Source organism: Molossus molossus, unplaced genomic scaffold (assembly GCF_014108415.1).
Source record: "Molossus molossus isolate mMolMol1 unplaced genomic scaffold, mMolMol1.p scaffold_m16_p_6, whole genome shotgun sequence".
Taxonomy (NCBI): Eukaryota; Metazoa; Chordata; class Mammalia; order Chiroptera; family Molossidae; genus Molossus; species Molossus molossus.
The window spans coordinates 45,892,873-45,917,380 of record NW_023425399.1 but is presented as its reverse complement, the minus strand read 5'-3'; the positions used below and the strand labels follow the sequence as shown (position 1 = coordinate 45,917,380).

The 24,508-nt window shown below is 40.9% G+C and overlaps 1 protein-coding gene across 3 annotated transcripts in view; it reads right to left on the bottom strand.

Annotated features, from left to right (window-relative positions):
- Positions 1-24,508, bottom strand: part of KIZ (kizuna centrosomal protein) — a 226,783-nt gene that overhangs the window by 51,457 nt on the left and 150,818 nt on the right. For all 3 annotated transcript variants that reach the window (XM_036244184.1, XM_036244185.1, XM_036244186.1), the window contains 2 exons: positions 1,352-1,517; positions 300-365 (listed from right to left, as the gene is read on the bottom strand). In XM_036244184.1, coding sequence (XP_036100077.1) covers positions 300-365; positions 1,352-1,517 — 232 coding nt within the window. The remainder of the gene's footprint in view (positions 1-299; positions 366-1,351; positions 1,518-24,508) is intronic.

Below are 24,508 nucleotides of genomic sequence, written 5' to 3'. Positions count from 1 at the left end.
GAGACTGACCTTTTCACACAGACACAGGTGCTGAAAGGCTATGAGATAGATGTTCGCATGTGTAAATGTATAATATGATTATGAAGAATTCAATAGACACGGTTATTTTCCACCATAATTTATGTTAACGTAAGCTTGCATGTTATGATTATGTGCTCTTATAATTACTCTCCTGCTCCAGCACATAGTAGTCAAATATACTTGCTCTTAGTGGAGACCACACACCACTAACCTAGAATGCTCTGATTATATAATAAGGTTGAATTCTGTTTGCAACTCTTAGGCAACCATAAATTTACCTGTGACTGGAACCTTGGCTACCATGCTTTCTTCCTTGCTCTCATCTCTGCAGCCCCATGAAACGTCTAAAAACCAAACACATGAAATATGTTCGGGTTATATTTATGGATTAGGCCTTTGATTTTTTATTTTTTTTTGGTATGTGCACCTAGCAGGAACTGAACCCAGGACTCTCTGGTCCGCAGGCCGATGCTCCGACCACTGAACCAAACTGGCCAGGGCAGGCCTTTGATTTTTTAACTAACATTCCTCTTATTTTCACTGTCTCTCCACCTCCTTTTTGTTTGTTTGTTTGTTTATTTCTTGCCTGAAATAGTACTGTTCCTAAAAGGAACTAACACTAAGGTATCTCTACGTTGTTTTCATGCAAAATAATTTAGCCTTACAGCCATCAAATTTAAGTGGGGCTTAAAATAAGTCAGTCTTAAATTTTGTGCATGTATATCAACTTCTGAATACATCCTCAGCAACTCATAGCTGTCTTGGAAATATTGCTATAGTGGTTACTGACATATCTTAATAGTGATGCTAAAATAATCACAATTTCTGGATACTAAAAATTAGTTTTTACATTTTGGGGGCATAAATTAATTCTTATTCATCTGTTTAGACTTTTAAAATGTATTATAAAGACAACCTTAAAAAGAATGTTTATAAATTATGAGTAAATTTTATTAAGTGGCATCAAAAACTTCATAGTACTTTATGTGAATTACTTTTATTGGAGTCATTTTCATCTTTGTATAATGATAAAAATTATCTACTGCCCAGTGATTAGTTTTGTTAAGATATCGTAACTTATAAAAACATAATTTATTGAAAATTTAGCAACACTGCAGACCTACAGTTAGGTTTTCTATCCCTGTTAGACTAAAAAAAAAAATCATATATTTATTGAAAGGTGGTATATAAAACAAATAACCTATTGTGCATATTAAAATCAGAGGTATTCTCTAGTCCCCTTTATTTTATAAGTATACTTTGAGAAAGAGGGGGTCACGTTGACTGTGAATGGAGTTTTGCTGTGGACCAACCCTTTAACAATAGTTACCTTGTTCCCTTGTAAGAACTCTGTTGAACCACAGATTGGGTTTCGCTTCCTTTATTCCACTATTGTCATTCAGAATAGATGGCAAGCTGCAAGATGATTCATTACTGTGAATAGCCGACCTATCCTCACACTCTTCTGTGGGGGCTCTTTTCAGTAATGCTATTACCTATAGTGTTTAAAAGAAAGCACAAAGAAATAAAAACAAACTGTAGCTATATTCCCCTTGTTTCATAGACCCATTCTTCAAATACAATTTAGGTTAAGCTTTATTTAGGATTTAATTTGCTTTCTGACATTTAACTGAAATTAAAATGTTTGAAGATGAACTAACATCTGATTATTTTCCAGCAGAATTCAATTCTTTACAATAATTTACACTAGAAGTAATACATTTTTTTGAACTGAATCTTATGCAGACATGTTTTTCTCCTTGGGAAATATGTGTATGAGATATGACCACCTCTGTTAATCTGGGATGGTTTATCCAAGATTTTCTTTTTCATTACATGAATCCTTTGGTGGACTGAAAAATAGATCTGGAAAAATGTGACCTCGTGGTAGCTCCATTCTTCTACAAATAAATTACCCCTGAATTTCCCCCAAATGGAAAGACTGGGGGAAAATGGTGGCTGAGTAGGAGACACTAAGCAAAAAGAAAACTGTTCTAAATGATAATTTTCAATCAAGAATAAAGTTACTCTGGTGCTAAGTCTGCTGGGGAGCTTGGGAAACTTAATCACCATACTGCCTCCCTGTTTTCAAAGGGCACTGAACTGTCTTACCATAGCACCTCATGTGTCTAGGAAGGTGGGTACAGATTTTATCACAGACAACTTAAGAGGTAGAGCAAAAGTGCAATAAACAGGACAGGTTAATATCTCTTAATTTCAAGGTCAGCACTATTAAAAATATGCTAACAAGAGTAAAACAACCAATGATTGAGAAGGCAAGCCACGTGCAAATAACCCCCTTAGCTGACAGTGCAGAGACCCTGCCTTTGGCTTCTGTAATCCCACTTGTCCCTTACATCAGTCAACCGCCTAAACTATAGCAGAACTAGAAAGTCTCCAAATACCCAGAAGCTTATAATGTATGAAAGGCAGCTGGAACCCAGGCATGGGGCCCAGCCTTTGGAGGTGACTCCGCAGGGCCAGCACCAGTGCACATTAAACAGTCATTTTCTAATCCTCCAAATGTGTGCAGTCTGTCTCTTCCCACCCACTGAATTTCTGCCACAACATTTTGGTGTTTTGGCCAGAAAGCCGACAGCTGTGCTGGCCCCTTGAGCCACCATTGTTGGAAGCCAGCAGGGAAGGGCCACTACTTCCAGGCCCCTGCGACAGAAAGGAATGTGCACTGCTGGTGAATTCACTGGACCTCGATCCTCACCAGGCCTGACAGTAGTCGGCCTCTACAGCACTCAAATGGACTCCAGGGAGGACAGAAAAGCCTGCTAGGACATTGGATTGCTAAGTGTCCCTGGAGACCCAGGACCAAGTTCAGGCCCATTTCAAAGGTGGAAGGGGAGCTTGATCACCTCCCAGGCAGCACAGACGCCGCACAGGATAGGGAATTCCTGGGTGGAAAGTTTAAATTCTGTGTGATTGTGTGTGTGAATGACCATGCTCCACAATGCCTATTACGGAGCCTGTGTGAGTCCCAACCTGCGCATCCGTGGTGACCTCATACGGCTAAGGGCAGTATCAGGTTCTTGGGGACATTGTCTCTGCCCGCGAACCTGATCTGAGTCAGGGGCTTATACTGACCTGCCAATGCAAAGAGGCACCTAAGTCCTCATGAGGGGAGCGGCCAGGCGGACAAAACAAGAATTTCCTCCTGTTTGTCTCGTGACATAATTCACTGGGAGGTTTGTTTAACCATCTTAGATATTGTTGTGGGGGGAGGTTCCTCCAAACCCACTGTTTTAAAATGTATGATTAAGAATTTTAAAAAGGGGTTCTCAGGAGATTACAGGGTCAAATTGACCCGCAGAAAGTTATGCACCCTCTGTGAATTAGAATGGCCCACCTTTGGTGTGAGATGACCCTCTGAAGTCACCTTGATGTCCCCACAGTCTGGACTGTGTACAGGGTAGTCACCAGAAACTCTGGCCATCTGGACCAGTTTCCCTACAGAGACCAATAGTTGGAAATAGCCCAAATCAGGCCTCCTTGGGTTCAATTCTGTATTACTAGTCAGGGACAGTGTAAGGTCCTCATGACACAAGGTGAAAGGAAGACTTCATGGTGAATTAAGTGGCCTCCTATATTACAAGGGGATTCAGAAGAGGCCCCTGCACTGTCACCACCATATGCCCCACTACCTGAGTATGGGGAACCTCACCTGCTCAATAGCCCACCTCCATCTGTCTCACCCCCACCTCTGGCCAATGTGCCGCCAGAGCCAGGGACACTGGAGCCAAGGTCACTGGAGCCAGTGGGAAGACATTTCAGGTCAGTGACCCAGGGACCAAAACCCCCAGTGACAATGCAATTGTCAAGAGGTCCATAGAAAATAGGCCCTGATGGGACCCTACAAAAGGGGGGATCAGTCTTTTACTATCAGCCATTCTCCACTACTGACCTCCTTAATTGAAAACACCATATGCCACCATACTCCAAAAAACCCCAAGCGATGACAGACCTCCTAGAATCCATTTTTTCAGACTCATTGCCCCACCTGGGTTGACTATAAACAACTCCTACACACCTTATTCAACACAGAAAAACACGGGCGGGTTGTCACAGAATCCAGGAATTGCTCCAGACCCAGGCACCAGCTGGACATCTAGACATAGAAGCCTGGGCAGAACAGGCCTTACCTGATGAGGAACCCCTCTGGGGCCCAAATACAGAGGAGGGAAGAAACTGGCTAGAAAGATATCGACTTGCCTTCTTCCTCCAAGGGATGAAAGCAGGGGCCAAGAAACCCGCAAACATGACAAAGAGCTCTGAGGTCTTACAGAAACCAGATGAGAGTCCAGCTAACTTCTATGAGAGACTACATGAAGCCTTTAGAGTCATACTCCGTTTGACCCAGAGGCCTCTGAAAACCAGTACATGGTCAATGTTGCCTTTTTGGGACAGGCACAGACCAACATCAGGTGAAAGCTTCAAAAGTTAGAGGAATTTGCTGGGAAGAATGCCACCGAATTACTGGAAATTGCCAACAAAGTCTTTATAAACTGAGAATGAGCAGCCAAAAAGGAAGCAGACAAAAGAATGGAACAGAAGGTGGCTCTCCTAGCCACAGTCTTGGGGAGACCAGCTTCATTGGTGGGACAAAAACAGACATGAGAAATTAAAGAACCAAGAAAGTAAACAACCCTAGGATGGGACCAATGTACCTACTGCAAGGCATCCGGACACTAGAAAAATGAGTGCCCCAACCGCCAGCAAGGAAAACCAGAAACTTCTACTCCACCTAGCGACTACCACCAGAGGCCAATCTGATCGGCCTGGCAGAAAAAGACTCTGACTAGGGAAGACTGGGCTCTATCTAACTAGGCCACCATGAGCCCATGGCCAAAATGAAGGTTGGGGGCCAAATGGTAGACTTTATGGTTGACACAGGGGCTGAACACTCTGTGGTGACACAAAAGGTGGCACATCTATCAGAGCAGAAAGTTAACATCGTGGGGACTACTGGAACCAAACCATAGACCATTTTGTGGCCCCCAGCAATGCCACTTAGGAGGCCATCAGGTGGTTCATGAGTGTCTGTATCTACCAGACCGACAATACTGCATTTGGGCAGGGACCTCCTGGCAAAGATGGGTGCAGAAATAGCCTTTGCTCTGGATGGATCGGCACAACTGTGACTAGGTGAGGCGGCACCTCCCATGATTCTGTCCTTGGTGATACCATGGGAAGAAGAATGGAGGTTGTATACCTCCCCGCCTGATGAGCCAATGCTGGCCCCAGAACTGGAGGCTGAATTCCCATTAGTGTGGGCAGAAGAAAACACCCCTGTCTGGGCAAAAACCACACACTGATACTGATTGACCTGAAGCCTGGAGCCCAGCCTGTCAAAATACACCAGTACATGGTCCTGTGGGAAGCATATTTAGAGATTCAGATTTACCCAGACTGACTACTCAAGTGGGGACTTTTAAAGCAATGCCAGTCCCTGTGGAACACCCTCCTGCTTCCCATAAATAAACCTGGGACAAATGACTACCACCTGGTACAAGACTTAAGGGCCGTGAATGAGGTGGTCATCATGTTGCATTTGGCACTGCCTAACCCATACAGTCTCTTAGGACTTATACCTTCTGAGGCTGGGTGGTTAACATGCCTGGACTTAAAGGATGCCTTCTTTTGCCTCCAACTAGCGCCCAATAGCCAGCCTCTGTTTGCCTTCGAATTATAGAAATGATCTCTGAACATATTGTCTTCTGTTTGCCTTCAAATGGGAAAACCCCACCACAGGACCAAAGAAATAATTCACTTGGACTAGAATACCTCAAGGATTCAAGAATTCATCAACTCTGTTCAGCAGGGCACTAGCGTCTGACTTAGCCAAGTTACCAAGACGGAACTTAGGATATGTCCTCCTCCAATATGTAGATAACCTCCTACTAACCAGTCCCACTTGAGCCCAGTGCTGGGAAGGGACCAATGCTTTACTCAGGCTACTGATGAAAGCCGGATATCAGGTATCAAGAAAAAAGGTGCAAATTTGCCAAAAAGAAGTCAAATACTTAGGTTTCAAGATCACCCTAGGGGCTGAAAGGAAACAGGCCGTCTGTGCTATTCTGGTTCCCACTTCCCATTGACAGATTTGAGAATTCCTGGGAGCAACAGGGTTCTGTCGAATATAGATACCCAGATTTTCAGAACTGGCAAGATGAGACCCTGAAAGGAGAAGAAAAGGCGCCCCTTGTCTGAAGCCCCGATCAAGAGAAAGCATTTACAGCAATAAAGACTAAGCTCACTGAGGCACTAGGATTCTCGGACGTATCACAAGACTTCAACCTGTTTGTGCATGAAAACAACAGAATAGCGCTGGAAGACCTAACTCAGGAGTTTGGGCCTTGGCAGAGACCAGTAGCTTACTTCTCAAAGCAAACTGACTCAGTTGCGGCAGGCTGGCCACCCTGTCTGAGGGCCTTAGCGGCCACTACACTGCTAATCAAGAAGGCAGACAAACTCACATTGGGACAAAATCTAAATGTCAAGGTACCCCACTCTGTCATTACCTTGATGGACGCAAGAGGACAGCACTGGCTAACTCATGCCTGAATTATCCAGTATCAAGGAATCCTATGTGAAAACCCACGAGTAAGTCTAGAAGCAGTAAAAACTCTAAATCCTGCTACCTTTTTGCCAATAGCAGCCAGGACCCCGGAGTATGACTGCTCGGAGATACTTGATGAAGTCTACTCCAGACAACCAGACCTGACCTGACATAAACATCTGCAAAATCCTGACCATATTATTCTGTACACAGACAGTAGCAGTTACACGAGTGAGGGCAAAAGATATGCCGGCTATGCAACAGTTTCCAATTTTGATACTCTGGAAGCAAGGGCCCTCCCTGAGGGATAGTCTTCCCAAAGAGCAGAACTATGGGCCCTGGTGAGGGCATTAGAACTCAGCAAGGATAAGCAGGCTAACATATATACTGACTCATGGCTACAGCTATGCCACCCTACATATACATGGGGCTATATATAAGGAAAGAGGGCTCCTTACTGTAGGGGGAAAAGGAATAAAAAACCAAGGTGAAATCCTAAAATTATTGGAGGCGGTCTGGGAACCAAGAGAGGTAGCAGTCATTCACTGCAGGGGAAACCAAAAGGGAAGAGACTCAGTGTCAGAAGGAAACCATCAGGCAGATGCTGCAGCTAAACAAGCTGCAAAGAAATAGGCAGCGCTTTCAAAAATCATGCTGGTCCCAGAACTACCTGCAACCCCAAAATACACAGCCAAGGAAGAAGAATGGGCACGACATTACAAATATAACTAAAGAAGGATGGTGGATACTCCCAGACCACAGAATCTATGTGCCAGAACAATTAGCCCACTGGTTAGTCCTCCAACAACATGAACTCACTTATCTGGGTAAAACCAGCCTAGAGGCCTTATTAAGCTGGTACTACCTGATTGCTCGACTTCTATCCCTTTGTGCCTTGGTCTCCCAACACTGTCTCTTCTGTGCTCAAAACAACTACAGGGACTAGGGAAAACATACTTGAGGTACATAAGTAGGTAAGTGATAGAATCCCCGTTTCCCTGGGAATAACTAACTGTATACCCCCACAGACCAGGGTACCAAGTCTGGGTAAAAGACTGGAAAAAGAAACTCCTCAAACCAACCTAGAAAGTGCCCTATTTAGTTATACTAACCACTCCCACAGCTCTCAAGGTTGCAGGTCTAAATACCTGGATCCACCACTCATGGGTGAAGGCAGCTCACCTGCCACATGACAACCAACCTGCCTGGAGAGAGACCACTAGCCAGAACAATCCTCTGCAGATCAACCTTAAGAGGACAGCGAAAGCTGCTGATCAGTCTACTACAAGCGCCTGAGAACTCCGCCAGTAGAATCGATGGTCATCGCCTGCTAAACTGACCCTGGCACTAGACCTTCTATCCTTAGTAGCCTTAAAGGATCAAGTAGACTCCTTAGCAGCAGTAGATTTACAAAATAGAAGGGGGTTAGACCTACTGACTGCTGAAAAGGGAGGAATATGCATCTTCTTAAATGAGGAATATCGCTTTTATGTCAATCAATCAGAAAGAGTTAGAGACATGGCCCAGTAGTTAAAGGAACAAATTACAAAAAGAAGATAGGATTTATCGGAATCCTGGAGTTCCTGGAGTAACATATAGAACTGGGCATCTTGGATACTCCCATTAGCTGGTTCTCTCTTATTGCTTTTTATAGCTGTTTGGTCCTTGTATTCTCAACATGCTAACCTGTTTCATTTCCTCTCGCTTAGAAACAATAAAGTTCCAAGTGATGCTTCATATAAGGACACCCCCCCCCACACACACACACACTACCATTACTCTCCTCTGGATGGTGAAAAACTCTAGTTGCTGTATCCCCTCCCCTTCAATGCCTCTATTCAGTAGGAAGCAGTCAGAGAGATCACTGCCCCTCTTCCTCACACAGCACTAAGGAATTCCCCGTCCAAGCCCATGCTTATGAATACGATATAAAATCATGTTCTCTAAGTCTACTAGGAGCAGCTTGTGAATCAAGAGCTGGAAATGAGAAAGCAAGCTGGGTGTAGGCAACCCCCTTAGCTCACAGTGCAGAGACCCTGCCCCTGGCTTCTATAATCCCACTTGCCCCTTACATCAAACCACCTAAACTAGGGGAACTAGAAAGCCCCCAAATACCCAGAAGCTTATCATGTATAAAAGGCAGCTGGGACCTGGGTGCAGGGCTCAGCCTTTAGAGTTGACTCCGCTGGGCCAGCATCAGTGTGCATTAAACAGTCATTTTCTAATCCTCCCAGTGCATGCAATTTCTCTTCCTGCCTACCGAATTTCTGCCCCAACATGATAACATCATCTGGCTGCCAGAATATGTTTCTTTCTCACTTCCTACTCAGAAGGTTTTTCCCAGGTCGTTGGGAGAGGAAACCTCGGTGCGGTGCTAACCTTTCATTGGTGTCTGGCAACAGCAGTAAATACAGGGCAGTGTCCAACCCAATCTGAGGGAAATGAAGAATCAAGGTGGACAAAGCCTCACAGGTCATGTTAGTCCAAGGGAGAAGCAGTAGCAACATAATTGTCTACTGAACAAGAGATAAAATAATAACCTTTCCTTGTAATTAACATGAAAGAAGGCAAAGATGCCCTAACAGAATCACTGAGGCAGAATACGGAGGATCTGGCTTTGTAAATTTGGTTTTGAAAAATACAGCTGCTGTCATCAGCCTTGATATCCCTGCAAATTTCTGCCCTCTACCCTCTGCCTTTCCCAAGACTGGCTGGCTTCATGGGCCCGAGGCCTATCCTAGAGGCTGGAGCAGCTTATTTTAGGGGATTTAAGGATTTCTAGTATCCTTGGCCAAAGGACTTAGTCTCAAGCTAGCCTTAAATGCTTTTCCTCTATTTGTATAAAGTAGTCCCTGGATTTTACTCCAGCTGTGATAAGTCTCTGTTGGGATGATCTGCACAGTATCCTTGTTTCTGCAGATTGAGGTTCAGTACAGAGTCCTGCCCTTGAGTCTCAGGCCAGGGCTGGCTCCCATCACTGGCTGCCACAGAGCCCCGATCTCAGCTGCCTATGTGGACCATTGCTCTGTACTTGCTTCCAGAATCTTCCAGAAGAGAGAAATAAAGAGTAGTACCAGCTCCTTGACTGCCATCTCTTAACCGTCAGTGTGCTCTCTGTACCATCCTGGTGTGCCTCATTTCTAGGTCTCTACCCATCCTGATCTAGGCTGTCCCCACAGAGAATTAAGCTCCTACTCTGTGTCCAATAATCCTGAGTATATGAAAAGCATTTTAAAATATGAACAAAAAGAACTGGCCCCCAAAACTTAGTTATAAAGTTATAATTTTCTCTTCCTGATATTTCAAATAATTTAAACTTTTTTTTTATCCTCACCCGAGGACATTTTTCCATTTTTTATTCGGATAGAGCGGGAGGGAGAGAGAGGAAGAGAGAGAGAAACATTGATGTGAAAGGGACACATCGAGTGGCTGCCACCCACACGACCCAACCAGGGCCGGGGACAAACTGCAACCAAAGTACATGCCCTTAGCGGGAACCGAACTCGGGTCTCTCTGGACCGCAGGCCGATGCTCTAAGCGCTGAGCCAAACCAGCCAGGGCAAATAATTTAAACTTTCTAAGAGCACTTCAAATATGTATTTCTCCCTCATATTACCTTATGCAACAACTGTAATTAATAGTTTCTAGGCATGAGTACATAATAGACACTGTCTTAACACATTCTAGAAATAAAGTTGTTAGAGGACTGTTGAAGCTTTCCACATTTTCTACTGCAGAAATTGTAGACAATGAAAACTGTATTAGATTATCAATGACTCATAACTTCTCACTAGTCTCTCCATGACGATACACAATTGATCTCATTTTTTTGCATATCCCTTTCGTATTAGACCCCCTTTGCTTTAGCTGGGTTCCAGCTGGGCTTTAAAAGAACACAGAATAGAATGTTATAATACTGCAAACATCCTTCTAGTAACTCCTTGTATGCTTGATAAGAGTACCACCACAGCCAATAGTACTGTTCTGAGCTTCTTTTTAAAAAACCATGGTGAGGTAAGTAAAGTGGTGAGGTAATAAAGTGGTAAGCACACTGCAGGTTTTCATTTATTTTGTATCTATCCCATTTATCTTCATTACTAACTACAAAGTTCTAGGATTTCTCTTACTTTTTTTATAGAGAAGTTTATAACAGGAGTCAACTTATAATTCTATAATTTCTCAAAGATGAATATTTTATATCTATAAGAATTGTGATGAATTATCAAATTACAACATCAGAATGGTTGGCTTGACTCTACTGGACCATGGAATCAACAAAAAGAGCAGATCTGCCCAGTGGGTTATCATCCATCATAAAAGAATCCACAATATAAGTACCTAACAGGCAAGGAATAATGATAAGCAAGGAGAGAAACAAAAGTCAAATTCAGACAAGGAATGGTCAGAGGTTTCTAGTCCAAAACAAATTCTGTAGAGGCAGGAAAAACATCTGTACTGGTTGCAAATCTTTTAGAAAGGTGCATTCCTAAGGAAGTCCCAACCTGAATGAGCTTACAGTCTGAGACTGAAAACACACACCCATATAGCAACAGAACAGAATCTCAGAGAAAAGTGAACAACCTATTCTACACATTTCACACTAGGTTTGAAAGCATTCTACAAACTGGAGCTCCCTATCTGAAAAATGCCACCAGTCTACAATTTTACTATGGGCCTTGTGATAATACTAATAAATGTACTATGCATGGGTTTTTTGTTTCTTTTAAACCTCATTTGAGGACATGTTTTTATTGATTTAAGAGAGAGAGAAAGGGAGAGAATGAGTGAGAGAAACATTTAAAAAATGAATGAATAAATAAATAAATAATAAAAAAATAAATAAAAGAAGAAAAAAAAGCCCTGGCCAGTTTGGGTCAGCGGTTGGAGTGTCGGCCTGCGGACCAGAGAGTCTGGGGTTTGGTTCCCGCTAGGGGCACATACCAAAAATAAGAAGAAGAGTAAGAAAAAGAAACATCAATGTGAGAGAGAAACACTGATCAGTTGCCCCCATAAGGCAACCTGACCAGGGATGAAACCTGAAACCTGAAACCTGGAACCTTGGTATGTGCCCTGATGGAGAATTGAACCTGCCATCTTCTGGTGTATGGTATGACACTCCAACCAACTGAGCCACACTGGCCAGGGCTGCAGAGGTTTTTACTTATCTGTTAACTGCTGAAGGCTCTATTTTATTTCATACATTTGGAGGCCAGAAGGAAACACTGAACACTGTCTCACTGTTCTCAGAAATCTAAAGCCTAAGCGAATACCAACAAACTAGTTGGTTTTGTACCAGAAAGGACTCAGAAACACAATTCTAAGGCACATATCTGCAAAATGACTTATGGTGATAATCCCATATTTCAGATCTTACAAAAGATGAAAGCATCCTATCAATTACACTGAACAGGATATCAAGAATTATCAACTCAATTCTACTAGACATTTTCTCAAAGTTCAGTTTAAATATGCATCCTGCTAGGTCCAGAACCCCAAGAATCATCTAGGCCAACTCTTTTTTTGTTTGTTACAAATGTTTCTCCATTTTTACCCCATTGACACCTCCCACCCCATCCCCCCCGCCCTGTCCCAGCTTTGTTGTCCATGTCCATTGGTCATGCATACATGCATACAAGTTCTGTGGTTTATCTCTTCCTACCCCCACCACCGCCTCCTCTGAGGGTTGTCAGTCTGTGCCCTACTTCCATGTTTCTGGGTCTACCGTATTCCTCAAACAGTTATGTTCATTATATTCCGTATATAAGTGAGATCATGTGGTATTTGTCTTTTTCTGCTTGGCTTATTTCACTTAGGATAATACTTTCCAGGTCCCTCCATGTCATCTCAAAGGATAAGAGATCTTTCTTTCTTACATAGTACTCCATAGTGTATATGTACCACTGCTTTTTTATCCATTCGTCTGATGGACACTTGGGCTGTTTCCAAATCTTAGCTATTGTAAATAGTGCTGCTATGAACATGGGGGTACATATATTCTTCCTGATTGGTGATTCAGGCTTCTTAAGGTATATTCCTAGAAGTGGGATCACTGGGTCAAATGGAAGTTCAATTTTTAACTTTTTGAGGTAACACCATATTGTTTTTCATAGTGGCTGCACCAGTCTGCATTCCAACCAGCAGTGTACTAGAGTCCCCTTTTCTCCACACCCTTGCCGACACTTGTTTGATGATTTGTTGATGATGGACATTCTGACAGGTGTGAGGAGATACCTCATGGTTGTTTTAATTTGCATCTCTCTGATGATTAGTGATGTTGAGCATTTCTTCATATGTCTCTTGGCCATTTGTATGTCCTGTTTGGAGAGGTGTCTATTCAGATCCTTTGCCCACTTTTTTTTTTTTAATCCTCACCCGAGGACATTTTTCCATTTTTTGTTCAGGTAGAGTGGGAGGGAGAGAGAGGAACAGAGAGAGAGAGAGAGAAACATCAATGCGAAAGGAACACATCGAGTGGCTGCCACCCGCACAACCGACCAGGGCCGGGGACAAACTGCAACCGAAGTACGTGCCCTTAGCGGGAACCGAACCCGGGTCTCTCAGGACCGCAGGCCGACGCTCTAACCACTGAGCCAAACCGGCCAGGGCGTCTGCCCATTTTTTAATTAGGTTCTTTGTCTTCCTTTTGTTGAGTTGTATCAGTACTCTATATATTTTGGAAATTAACCCCTTATCTGATATATCATTGGCAATGATGTTCTCCCATACAGTGGGTTGCGTTTCCATTTTGACAGTTGATTCTTTTGCTGTGCAGAAGCTTTTGAGTTTGATGTAGTCCCATGTGTTCATTTTTTCCTTTGTTTCTATTGCCTTAGGTGATGTCTCAGTGAAAATTCTGCTGCGTATGATGTCTGAAATTTTGATGCCTACATTTTCTTCTAGAATTTTTATGGATTCATGGGTCACATTTAAGTCTTTTATTCATTTTGAGTTTATTTTTGTGTATGGTGTTAAGTTGATGGTCCAGTTTCATTTTTTTGCAATGTAGCTGTAAATTTTCCCAACTCCATTTATTAAAGAGGCTATCTTTACTCGACTGTATGCTCTTTCCACCTTTGTCAAATATTAATAGAGCATATTGCCTTGGGTCCATTTCTGGATTCTCTGTTCTATTCCACTGGTCTATATGCCTGTTCTTGTGCCAGTACCAGGCTGTTTTGATTATAGTTGCTTTGTAGTATAACCTGATATCTGGTATTGTGATCCCATCTACTTTGTCCTTCTTTTTCAAAATCGTTATGGTTGTTCGGGAACTTTTTGCGTTCCATATGAACTTTTGAAGTATTTTTTCTAGTTCTGTGAAGTATTTCATTGGTATTTTGATGGAAATTGCACTGAATCTCTAAATTGCTTTGGGTAGTATGGACATTTTAATGATGTTAATTCTTCCAATCCATGAACAAGGTGTGTACTTCCACTTTTTTATATCTTCCTCTATTTCTTTTTTCAATGACCTGTAGTTTTCTATGAATAGGTCCTTTACTTCTTTGGTTAAGTTTATTCCTAGGTATCTTAATATGTATGTATATATATGTATATAAATTTTTTTTTAAAGAAATATAACTAAAGATTCTCCCCAACCCTCTCCAGGAGCCCAATGGGTAAAAATAATTTTGATTTAACTGTTAAAGCATATGATCCTGGCTATTTTGACCTGTTCCAAATAATGTATCTACTGGTTTCTGAGAGAAGGGTAATAGAATGGCTGAATAAGTTTAGTTGGCATACACAGGTAGAGGCATTTTTTAAAACAGAGAGACACACCCTTTCACATCGATGTTTCTCTCTCTCTCTCTCTCTCTCTCTCTCTCTCTCTTGCTCCCTCCCTCCCTCCATCCCTCCCTTCCACTCTATCTGAATAAAAGATATCCTCGGGTGAGGATAAAAAACAAAAACAAAAACAAAAAACAGAGAGACACAGACTGGGAAAAATGCAGGGAATTAGCTCAATAGCTTTACTAAGACATACCTGACATTTTCCCCTAGAAAATGGACTGGATCTATATGTAATATAAAAGAAAGCCTGATAAACCAGTGCTTGATATCTTTAAGCACTTTGAAAAAGCTTCCAAACAATACTCAGGTCTGTCTCCAAACAGTTTTAAGAATCATCAAAATGATCTCTTACTATATTTGGCATTTTTAGAAGGACTAAATGAAGAACTTGCAACTTTGATCAAACAACATAAACTGGTAAATCACACATAATGATGAACTGGCTATTCTGGCTGATCAATTATCTAAAACTATTCAAAGGAGAGAAAAAGACAAATCTACAAAAAATCATTAACCTACATCTCCAACAATGAAGCAATCCAGTCATATCTACCCAAAGGTCTCTTAGACAAGAGGAGAGAAGAGACTGCTTTTACTATAAAAAGCCAGGTCACCATAAGAAGGATGATAGAAAACTAAAATAAAATTTAGAAAAACAAAAGCAATAGAAGCAAGCATAGGGCTGCTCTGAGAGAGCATTTCAAATTCTCCTTACTAATACTTTTAAGAGAAATTAAAATGATCATAAAAGGGGAAATTCCTAAGGCATATGGAGATGTTGGGACTACTTTATCTGTTCTTAACCTTACCCTCTCCCTGAGAGTAAAGCTTCTGTACAAATGGTAGGGGTATTGAACCAACCAATGACTATTTTTATTTTTATTTAAAAAAAAAATTTTTTTATTAAGTTTTTAGAGAGAGAGAGGAAGGGAGAGGGAGAGAGAGATAGAAACATCGATGAGAGAGGACATCAAGTAGCCGCCTCCGGCATGCCACTTCACTGTGGATGCTGAACATGGGCATGTGCCCTGACTGGAAACCGAACTGGTGACCTCTTGGTACATGGGTTGACGCTCAACCACTGAGCCACACTTGCCAGGCCAATGACTATTTTTAAATCAGAACCTGTCCCCTTCCAACTAGGGAATGTTATGGGCAACATACATTTTTATTGGTAAAGTCAACCCCAATTCACTTAATAGGGAGTGATTTTCTTGAAACCCATGGTGCCCACATATCCTTTTCCCAGAAGGGTGGAATGTATTTAGAACTGAATGAATCAGATACTGAACCAATTGGAAAAAATAATGATTTTAAAGGAACTTCCAAGAGGAAAATAATATTGAAACTGAATGTTTGTTGCAGGACATTCCAATACAACTTTGGGCCCTTTCCAGTACAGATATTGGCAAGATCAAATAAGTCACTCCTATTAAAATAACTATTGATAATACTTTGCCTCTGCCTAATATTCACCAATATCCTTTAACACTTGATGCACTAGCTGGAATTAAGCCCATTTTACAAGATTACCTAAAAAGGGGACTTATAATTCCATGTACAAGCTCCTACAATTCTCCTATCCTTCCAGTAAAGAAACCAAATGAAAAAGAATGGAGAATTGTACAGGATCTGAGAGCTATAAATCAGACAATTATTCCCAGACATCCTGTGGTTCCAAATACACATACCTTATTATCAGCCATTCCTGTGGACTGACAATATTTTTCAGTAATAAATTTATGTAGTGCCTTTTTCAGCATTCCAGTAGAGAAAGACAGTCAGTATCTCTTTACCTTCACCTGGAAAAATTGCCAGTTTACTTGGACTATAATGCCTCAGGGATATATAGAGTCCCACCTATTTCTCCCAGATATTAAAAGCTGCTTTAAATGATGTTAAATTTCCTAGAGATTCCACTAATCAAATATGTGGATGATTTACTTTTATGCTCTAGGACATTACTAGATTGCCCAAAGGACAAAATTTACTTATTACAACAGCTAGCTGTAAAAAGACACAAGGTCTCAAAGGATAAGCTTCAATTTTGCTTACCTCAAGTAAAATACCTTGGCTATCTCATATTTAAAGATGAGCTACTGATTAACCCTGAAAGACTCAGAGGAATCCCATCTTTTTCTTCTTCCAAAAGCAAGAAAGCAGCTTAGAGGATTCCTGGGTTTGACTGAATATTGTCACAATTGGGTTCCAAATTTCTCATTAATGACTCAGCTTCTGTATGTCCTATTAAAGTCAGATCAACCTGATTCAATTCAATGGAACCCCAAAGGAAAACAAGCTGTAGAGCCTCTAAAGATACTATCTAAAGTTCCTGCTCTAGGGCATCCTAATTATAAACTTCCTTTCTTCCTTTTCACACTTGAAAATAAAGGGAATGCTTTAAGAGTTCTAACTCAGAAACATGGAGATCATCATAGATCTATAGGCTACTACAGTCAGCAATTGGACTCAGTAGCAAAAGGGGTCCCTATATGAGGGCCATCTCTGCTACAGCCATGTGTGTAAACAAACAGAAGAGATAGTTATGGACCCTCCTTTAACTATCTATCTTCTTCATTCTGTTGAATTTTTAATGAACTCCCACCAGACTCAATAATTCTCTGTCAGTTGATTGTCTTCTTATGGAGTACTCCTGCTTTCTGCACTTAATATTACTTTAACTCAATGTAATTGTCTTAACCCTGCTACTTTGTTACCCTCTTTATGGGATGAAGACACTCACAATTGTGTTTTGCTTACTGATAACCACAATTGTTTTGTTCCTAGAAATGATTTATAGGAAACTCCTATTGATAATGCCTGACTTAATTTGGTTTACAGATGGATCTTATCTGAAAGATAAACAGGGAAATTACTGAGTTGGATATGCAATAACTTCCATGGTAGACATAACTACAAATTCTTTTTTTTTTTTTTTAATCCTCACCCGAGGATATTTTTTCCATTTTTTTGTACAGATAGAGTGGGAGGGAGGGAGAGGAAGGGAGAGAGAGAGAGAAACATCGACGTGAAGGGACACATCGAGTGGCTGCCACCCGCACGACCAACCAAGGCCGGGGACAAACTGCAACCAAAGTACGTGCCCTTAGCGGGAACCGAACCCGGGTCTCTCCGGACCGCAGGCTGACGCTCTAACCGCTGAGCCAAACTGGCCAGGGCATAACTACAAATTCTTATCTACCTGAAATAAGATCTGCTTAACAAGCTAAACTAATTGTTCTAACTCAGGCTTGTCAATTTGTCAAAGATCAAGTAGCCAATATTTATACTGATAGTCACTAGCATTTGGTGTAGTTCATTACTTTAGAATGTTATGGAAGCAGCAAGTCTTCTTAACTTCCTAAAGGCAGCTCTTAAAAAGTGGAAAACTGGTTGCAGAATTATTAGATTCCATACAACAACCAAAACAATGGACAATTATCAAAATTCCAGGACACTCTAAAGCTACTACCATGGAAGAAAAAGGAAATCATTTAGCCAATGCAGCAGTTAGGCAGGCTGCATTAAACAGTCGAGTTATCCAGACCCAAGCATACTCCTTGCTATTAAATCAATAAAGTACTATCTTTTACAGTTCTATCAGACAGCTGTGAAAGAAGAAATAAGGATATGGCAACAAAAAGGGGAAACCTTTCATCCAGGCAAAAAGATATGGCTTGGACCTAATCAGATACCAATCTCACTATAAGGGTCCAATTCCCTACACTTCAACATTTACATGAGCTAATACACTGGGGACCTGAAAAGATGATTTCATGGAGTAAACAATATTACTAGAAACTTCCTCCTACTGTAGCTCATCATGTGTACAGAAGATGTTCTATTTATTCAAAATATAACCCAGGAAAACCACTCCATGGATCCCAAGGACATTTTCCACTTCTTTTAGATCAATTTGAGATATAGCTATTTGATTTTATCCAAATGCCACCATTTCAGGGACACACATATATATTAGTTATGATTTATATGTTGTTGTTTTTTTCCACTGGGTTGAGGCATTCCCTTACAGGAGAATGACAGCCTTAACAGTTGGTAAACTGTTATTAGAAAAATTAAGTCCCAATTGGGGAATTTTCTCTGAGTTACATAGTGACTGTGGGACTCATTTCACTGGGCAAATGATAAAATCCACCTGCAACATTTGGCCTATTCTACAGAATTTTTATTGTGCTTATCACCCCCAGTCCTCTGGACTGGAGGAACGTACCAATGATACAATCAAAATTCAACTAGCCCAAGTTTCAGAAGCCTTTAATCTCCCCTGGACAAAAGCTCTCCCTTTAGTGCTCCTCAACCTGATGTATGCTCCTCAACCTGATGTATACTCCTTTTGGTAAACATAGATTTTGTCTTTATGAAATAGTCACTGGCCACACTATGCATCTGAATGAAGGGGCGTATGAACCAACTTTAATAAAAAGGATACATTCTACATGATTGTTGAGGAAGTATTAAAGAGATTAATAAACTAATAACCAATTCATTTCATAGTACACTCCTGGGAAATGAAGATTTCAAAGACCATGGATTACAATCTGGAGATTTGGTCTATTGGAAGAGACATCAAATAAAAGATTCTCTCCAAACTCACTGAAGGGTAACTTACCACATACATTAACCAACCCAGGTGCAGCCATATACAAATGAGTAAATTCATGGATTCATATTTCTCATTTTAAAAAGGCACTTAACTGCAAATAGACATCTACTCCTGTCTCTGACACTCACCTCCATCTACAACAAAGATCAAAGACTTTTCAAGGATAAGAAGCTGTGACATCAAAGGCAGACAGCTATCCCAAAACATCAACAAGCCTGTATGTTCACAAATTGATGTTGAAAATTGTTAAATTTGTTCTTTGAACTTCTCTCAAACCTTCCTCTCATATCACCTAATTATTATTGATTGAATAAGACATAAAGTGATTCTTTTATTGTTATTATCCTCCTTATGGTTTCCTAATGGAAACAGTATCTGTCTCCTCAGACCCTCTCCCTTATTAGATATAAAAAATGTAACTTGGGTACCTGCTAACCTTTCCAACCTACTAGACAACGATATTCTGATTATCAGTTATGATAATAAAGTTAACGCTTTGTTGGGCACAAATCAGTCTTCCCCTATTAAAATAAGTTTGAGTATATTTTTTCTGGCTATATCTATTATGAAAAATCAATCTTGGGCAAATACCTACAAGAACACCTCCTTCATAATTCCCTATAGAATTATACATGGATCTAATCTAGATGTGTATTGTATAATTATAGAAATGCTTAATAAAAAGCTAAGAAAAATACCTTGATGTGATGGAAAAAGGCTAGCAGCAGTCTGTCCTGTCTGTCATAGTATATGTTGTCCTCTGACTCACTAGCCATGCTCTTGTGGCTAGATGTCCATGAAATAAGGAAATAAATCAGTGGGTCCCGATTTCAGAAAATATCGGGATTACATGGTGGGTAATGTCTGTAACCACCCACCCTCCTTGCATCCCAGATGTTTGTGGAAAACCCTATGGAATATTCAAACTCTAGCTCATTTTGAGGTTACCTCTACTCATTTAACTATAGCATGAGAAACAACATTTTTGGGTCCATTCAGTATACCCCAATTGCTCCTAAGCCGTAGCTACCCAATGGTAAAAAAAAATTCTGGTGGATCCAATAAAATTAGCCTTATATAAGAAATAAAAGGGGGAATACTTGGAGGATTAAGGGCTGACCATGGTACGCTGGGACAAGCTGAAGTTGCAGTTAACAAAGAACATTCATTAGAAAAAGATTTTTAAATCTAAAAGAGGAAATGTTGTTTTCAGAAGAAGGAAAAGAGTGGTAAGAAGCATGGAAAAACAATGAGGCCTTAGCTCAATGGATAGAACAAATCTGACAGACTATAAGAACTCATACACAAACTCAACAATGGAAATCTGCCTATATCCTAACTCAACAGGACCTACTGTCTATGCTAATGCAAATGGAATCTAAAGTAGCTATGAACCAATGGCCAACTATAATGGTTACAGAAGACCATGCCAGATGGGACTCAAACAGTTTTCCTGGATTTTGGAAAACTTTGGATGGAAAATGTGATCTATGATGTTGTATCTTAAAAACCCAAGCACCACCCGGCTGGTGTGGCTCAGTGGCTGAGCATAGACCCATGCACCAAGTGGTCACCAGCTTGATTCCCAGTCACGGCACATGCCCAGGTTGTGGGCCCAATCCCCAGGGTATGCAGGAGGTGGCCAATCGATATTCTCTCTCATGGATGTTTCTATCCCTCCCTTTCCCTTACTCTCTCTCTAAAATCAATTAAATTAAGAAGTTTCTGCTCCATTGAAAAAGAAAAAGCCCTAGCACCTCAGTAAGATCCTAAGTTTAGTTGCTCAGTAGTTCAATGGCTGACATAAGGCCCTTCCGCAATAACACTAGAATACTTCCAATAGGAAGTAGATGGGCAATATTTTAAAATAATAAACAATGGAAACCCATCTCACTATCTGATTGTGAAAATCAAGAGGTGAATGGCCCCCAATCTATAAGGAATATTGAATTCACCCAATCCTGGCCTATTGTATCTACCCCAACAAATAACAGTATGTCGTATATGGGAAAAGGAAATTCTTGGGGAAGGGTTAGAAAATTCTGCTGTTATACTAAGTACTTTTTATTAAAACAACCCCAAGATTACATTAAATACTATGGGAATATGATATAATATTGAAATTATAGGCAAAATAACTTTGAGGTAAATAAAACTTATGGTAATATTGATACTAAAAAGCCAATGTATTACGAAATTGAACTTGATCTTCCCCATGAAGTCATTTCTATGGAAACTAATTAGACAGGAAAAAAACAGACCTTCAGGATAATAAAACAGTAGGCAACTGACGATGGCAGATTAACTGGAAGTTACACTGACCTCCCAGGATCAACTGGAATTACAATTAAAATATGGAAAAATTATCCTGAATAACCAACTGTGACTAGCTAGAAAGAACCCCTATAACTAGGGATGTAAAGAAGAGCTCATATTAAAAATGGTAGAAAGTGCAAAGGTGTGAGAGAGCTAACCAGGCTCCCAAAGGCAACAGATGAAGTGCTAAAGGGATATCTCAGCTGAGGGGTTTTCCCCCTGACAAGTCTGGGGTCTAACCCCCAAGCTGATCTCCACAGCCCAGAGTAACAGAACTGGGAAAGATGCCACATAATATTTGGCTGTGAAAAGCACTGGAGGTTGTGTCTGGCAGGGAGAGACAGCTGAAACACATGTGCTCTCTTAAACGGCCAATGCACTAAATTTCATTTGCAGCCACTCACCTTGGGCTCAGGCAGAGGAAGGGCACAGCCTGAAGTTGGTGGCTCTAGAGACAGAGCTGAGAAGACATCCAATAGGACACCTGTACTAAGTTATTTCCCCATGCTACTGAAGCCATCATTCTCAGGCACACTTTTATCATCAATGCAGCTTTAACCTGAGGGGAAACAATAGCTTCACCCATTGGAAACCCCCTCACCCCACTTTCTAGAGTTTACACGCTGATGAAGACTACAGCCTGAGGCTCATTAAGTGACTGAGACTAACAGCCTGCAAGCAGATGCAGAACTCTGGGTGCTTAGCGTCTTTGCCTGCTCCTAGCCCAAGGGGTAGCAAAAGCAGACCTTGGTGCACAGCTTATTCCATTCTACATGCACCCATCCCCAGAAGAGGGAGACACAGCTGTGAAACACTGATAGCTCCAAACAGAGTACTCAGGGCCAGTCACAAACAACGTCTGACATTGGCTTACACCAGAGAACCTCTGAAGAAGCCCAAAACCAATAAACCCAGTGTCCAGCTTCAGACAACAACAGAGTAAAATCCAATAAGCTTCACAAGCAGTATATCCATAGGGAGATACTGGCAGGCTCCAAACCCTGCTGAGGTGATTACTGCTTTGTGTGACAAGCAAAGGCACAGCAGCCTGCTGCTTTGTTGGGGATTGAGCCTTACTGTCAGTGAGCTTGAGGGTCAAGCCCACATACGAACAGGCCAATAACAATCAAGACTCAATTACTACAAGAGGGCCCACACAGAGTACACAAATACATTATTAGAGCACCTAGGTCTGGTGATCAGGAAGATTAAATCACTGGGTCCCACAGGTCACCTACTACATAAGGTCACCCTACCAAGACAGGGAGGCATAGCAGATGTACCTAATACATAGAAACAAATTCAGACAGGGAGCCAAATGGGAGGACAAAGACAAGCCCCAAATGAAAGAACAAGAGAATTCTCCAAAAGAAGAGCTAAGTGAAATGGAGATGAAACCATTTATCAGCTATAAAGTTCAGAGTGATGATTATAAGGATGCTTAATAGCATGAAAAAGATATACAAAGTATGAAATTCTAAAAGTCGAAAATGAAGAATGACATAGCAATAAAAAAGAATACATTAGAAGGAATAAACAGCAGATTAGGAGAAGCTGAGGATCAGAGTCGCAAATTCAAAGACATAGTAGAAAAAAATCATTCAATCAGAGAACCAAAAAGAAAAAACAAGAGGACCGTTTAAGAGAGCTGTGGGACAATATGAAATATAACAGTATCAGCATCATAGGAGTACCAAAGGGAGAAGAAAGAGAAGAAGGGATAGAGAAGCTGTTTGAAGAAATGATGGTAGAAAAATTCTGAAACCTGGTGAAGAAAGAACTCACAGAGTCCCAAGCAGGAAGAACCCAAAGAGGTCCATGACAAGACACATTGTAATTAAAATGCCAAAAGTGAAAGACAAAGAAATAATCTTAAAGGCAGCAAGAGAAAAGCAACAGGTTTCCTACAAAGGAGCTCCCATAAGACTTTGGGGTTGTTTCTCAACAGAAACACTACAGGCCAGAAGGGAATGGCATAATGTATTCAAGGTAATGAAAAGCAAGGATCTGAAACCAATACTTCTCTATCCAGCAAGGCTATCATTCATAATGGAAGGTGAAAACAAGAGCTTTCCAGACACACACACACACACACACACACACACAAACACAAAATACTAAAAGAGTTTATACAAAATAGACTTCAAAGCAAAGGCCACATAACAACAGATAAAGAAGGTCACTACATAATACTAAAGGGATCTATCCAGCAAGAGGATATGACACTGCTAAACATATATGCATCCAATATAGGAACACTTAAATATATTAAAACACACACACTTGGAGAAATTTAAGGAAGAACTGACAACAATAGTCATAGTAGGGGACTTTAACACCCCACTATCAGTCCTGGCCGGTTTGGCTCAGCGGTTAGAGCATCGGCCTGCAGTCCAGAGAGGCCTGGGTTCAGTTCCCGCTAAGAGTGTGTACCTCGGTTGCAGTTTATCCCCGGCCCTGGTTGGTCGTGCGGGTGGCAGCCACTTTCATGTTGATGTTTCTCTCTCCCTCTCTCTCTTCCTCTCTCTCCCTCCCACTCTATCTGAACAATAAATGAAAAAAAACAAAAAAAAAAAACACCCCACTATCATCACTGGATAGATCTTCCAGACAAAAAATCCACAAGGAATCATTGATGCTAAATAACACACTAGATGAGAAGAATTTAATTGACATTTACAGAATATTTCACGCCACAGCAGCAGAATATATTCTTATCAAATACATACGGGGCATTCTCAAAGACAGATACATGTTAGGATGCAAAATAAGTCTCTACAAGTTTGAGAACGTTGAAATAATATTAAGCATCTTCTCAGATCACACTGGCAAGAAACAGAAATCAATTACAATAAAAACACTCAAAAACACTGAAACACATGGAGGATAAACAGCCTATTATTAAACAATGAATGAGTTACCAAGGAGATCAAGGAAGAAATTAAAAACTTCCTGGAAACAAATAATAATGAACACACACAACCCCAAATTTATGGGATATAGCAAAAGCGGTAGAGAGAGGAAAGTTCATAGCACTATGGGTCTACCTCAAGAATCAAGAAAAAATCTCTAATAAACTATCTAACCCTACAAATAACAGAATTAGAAGGAGAATATAAAAAAAACCCAGAGTAAGTAGAAAGAAGAAAATATACATACCAGAGTGGAAATAAATGACATAAAGA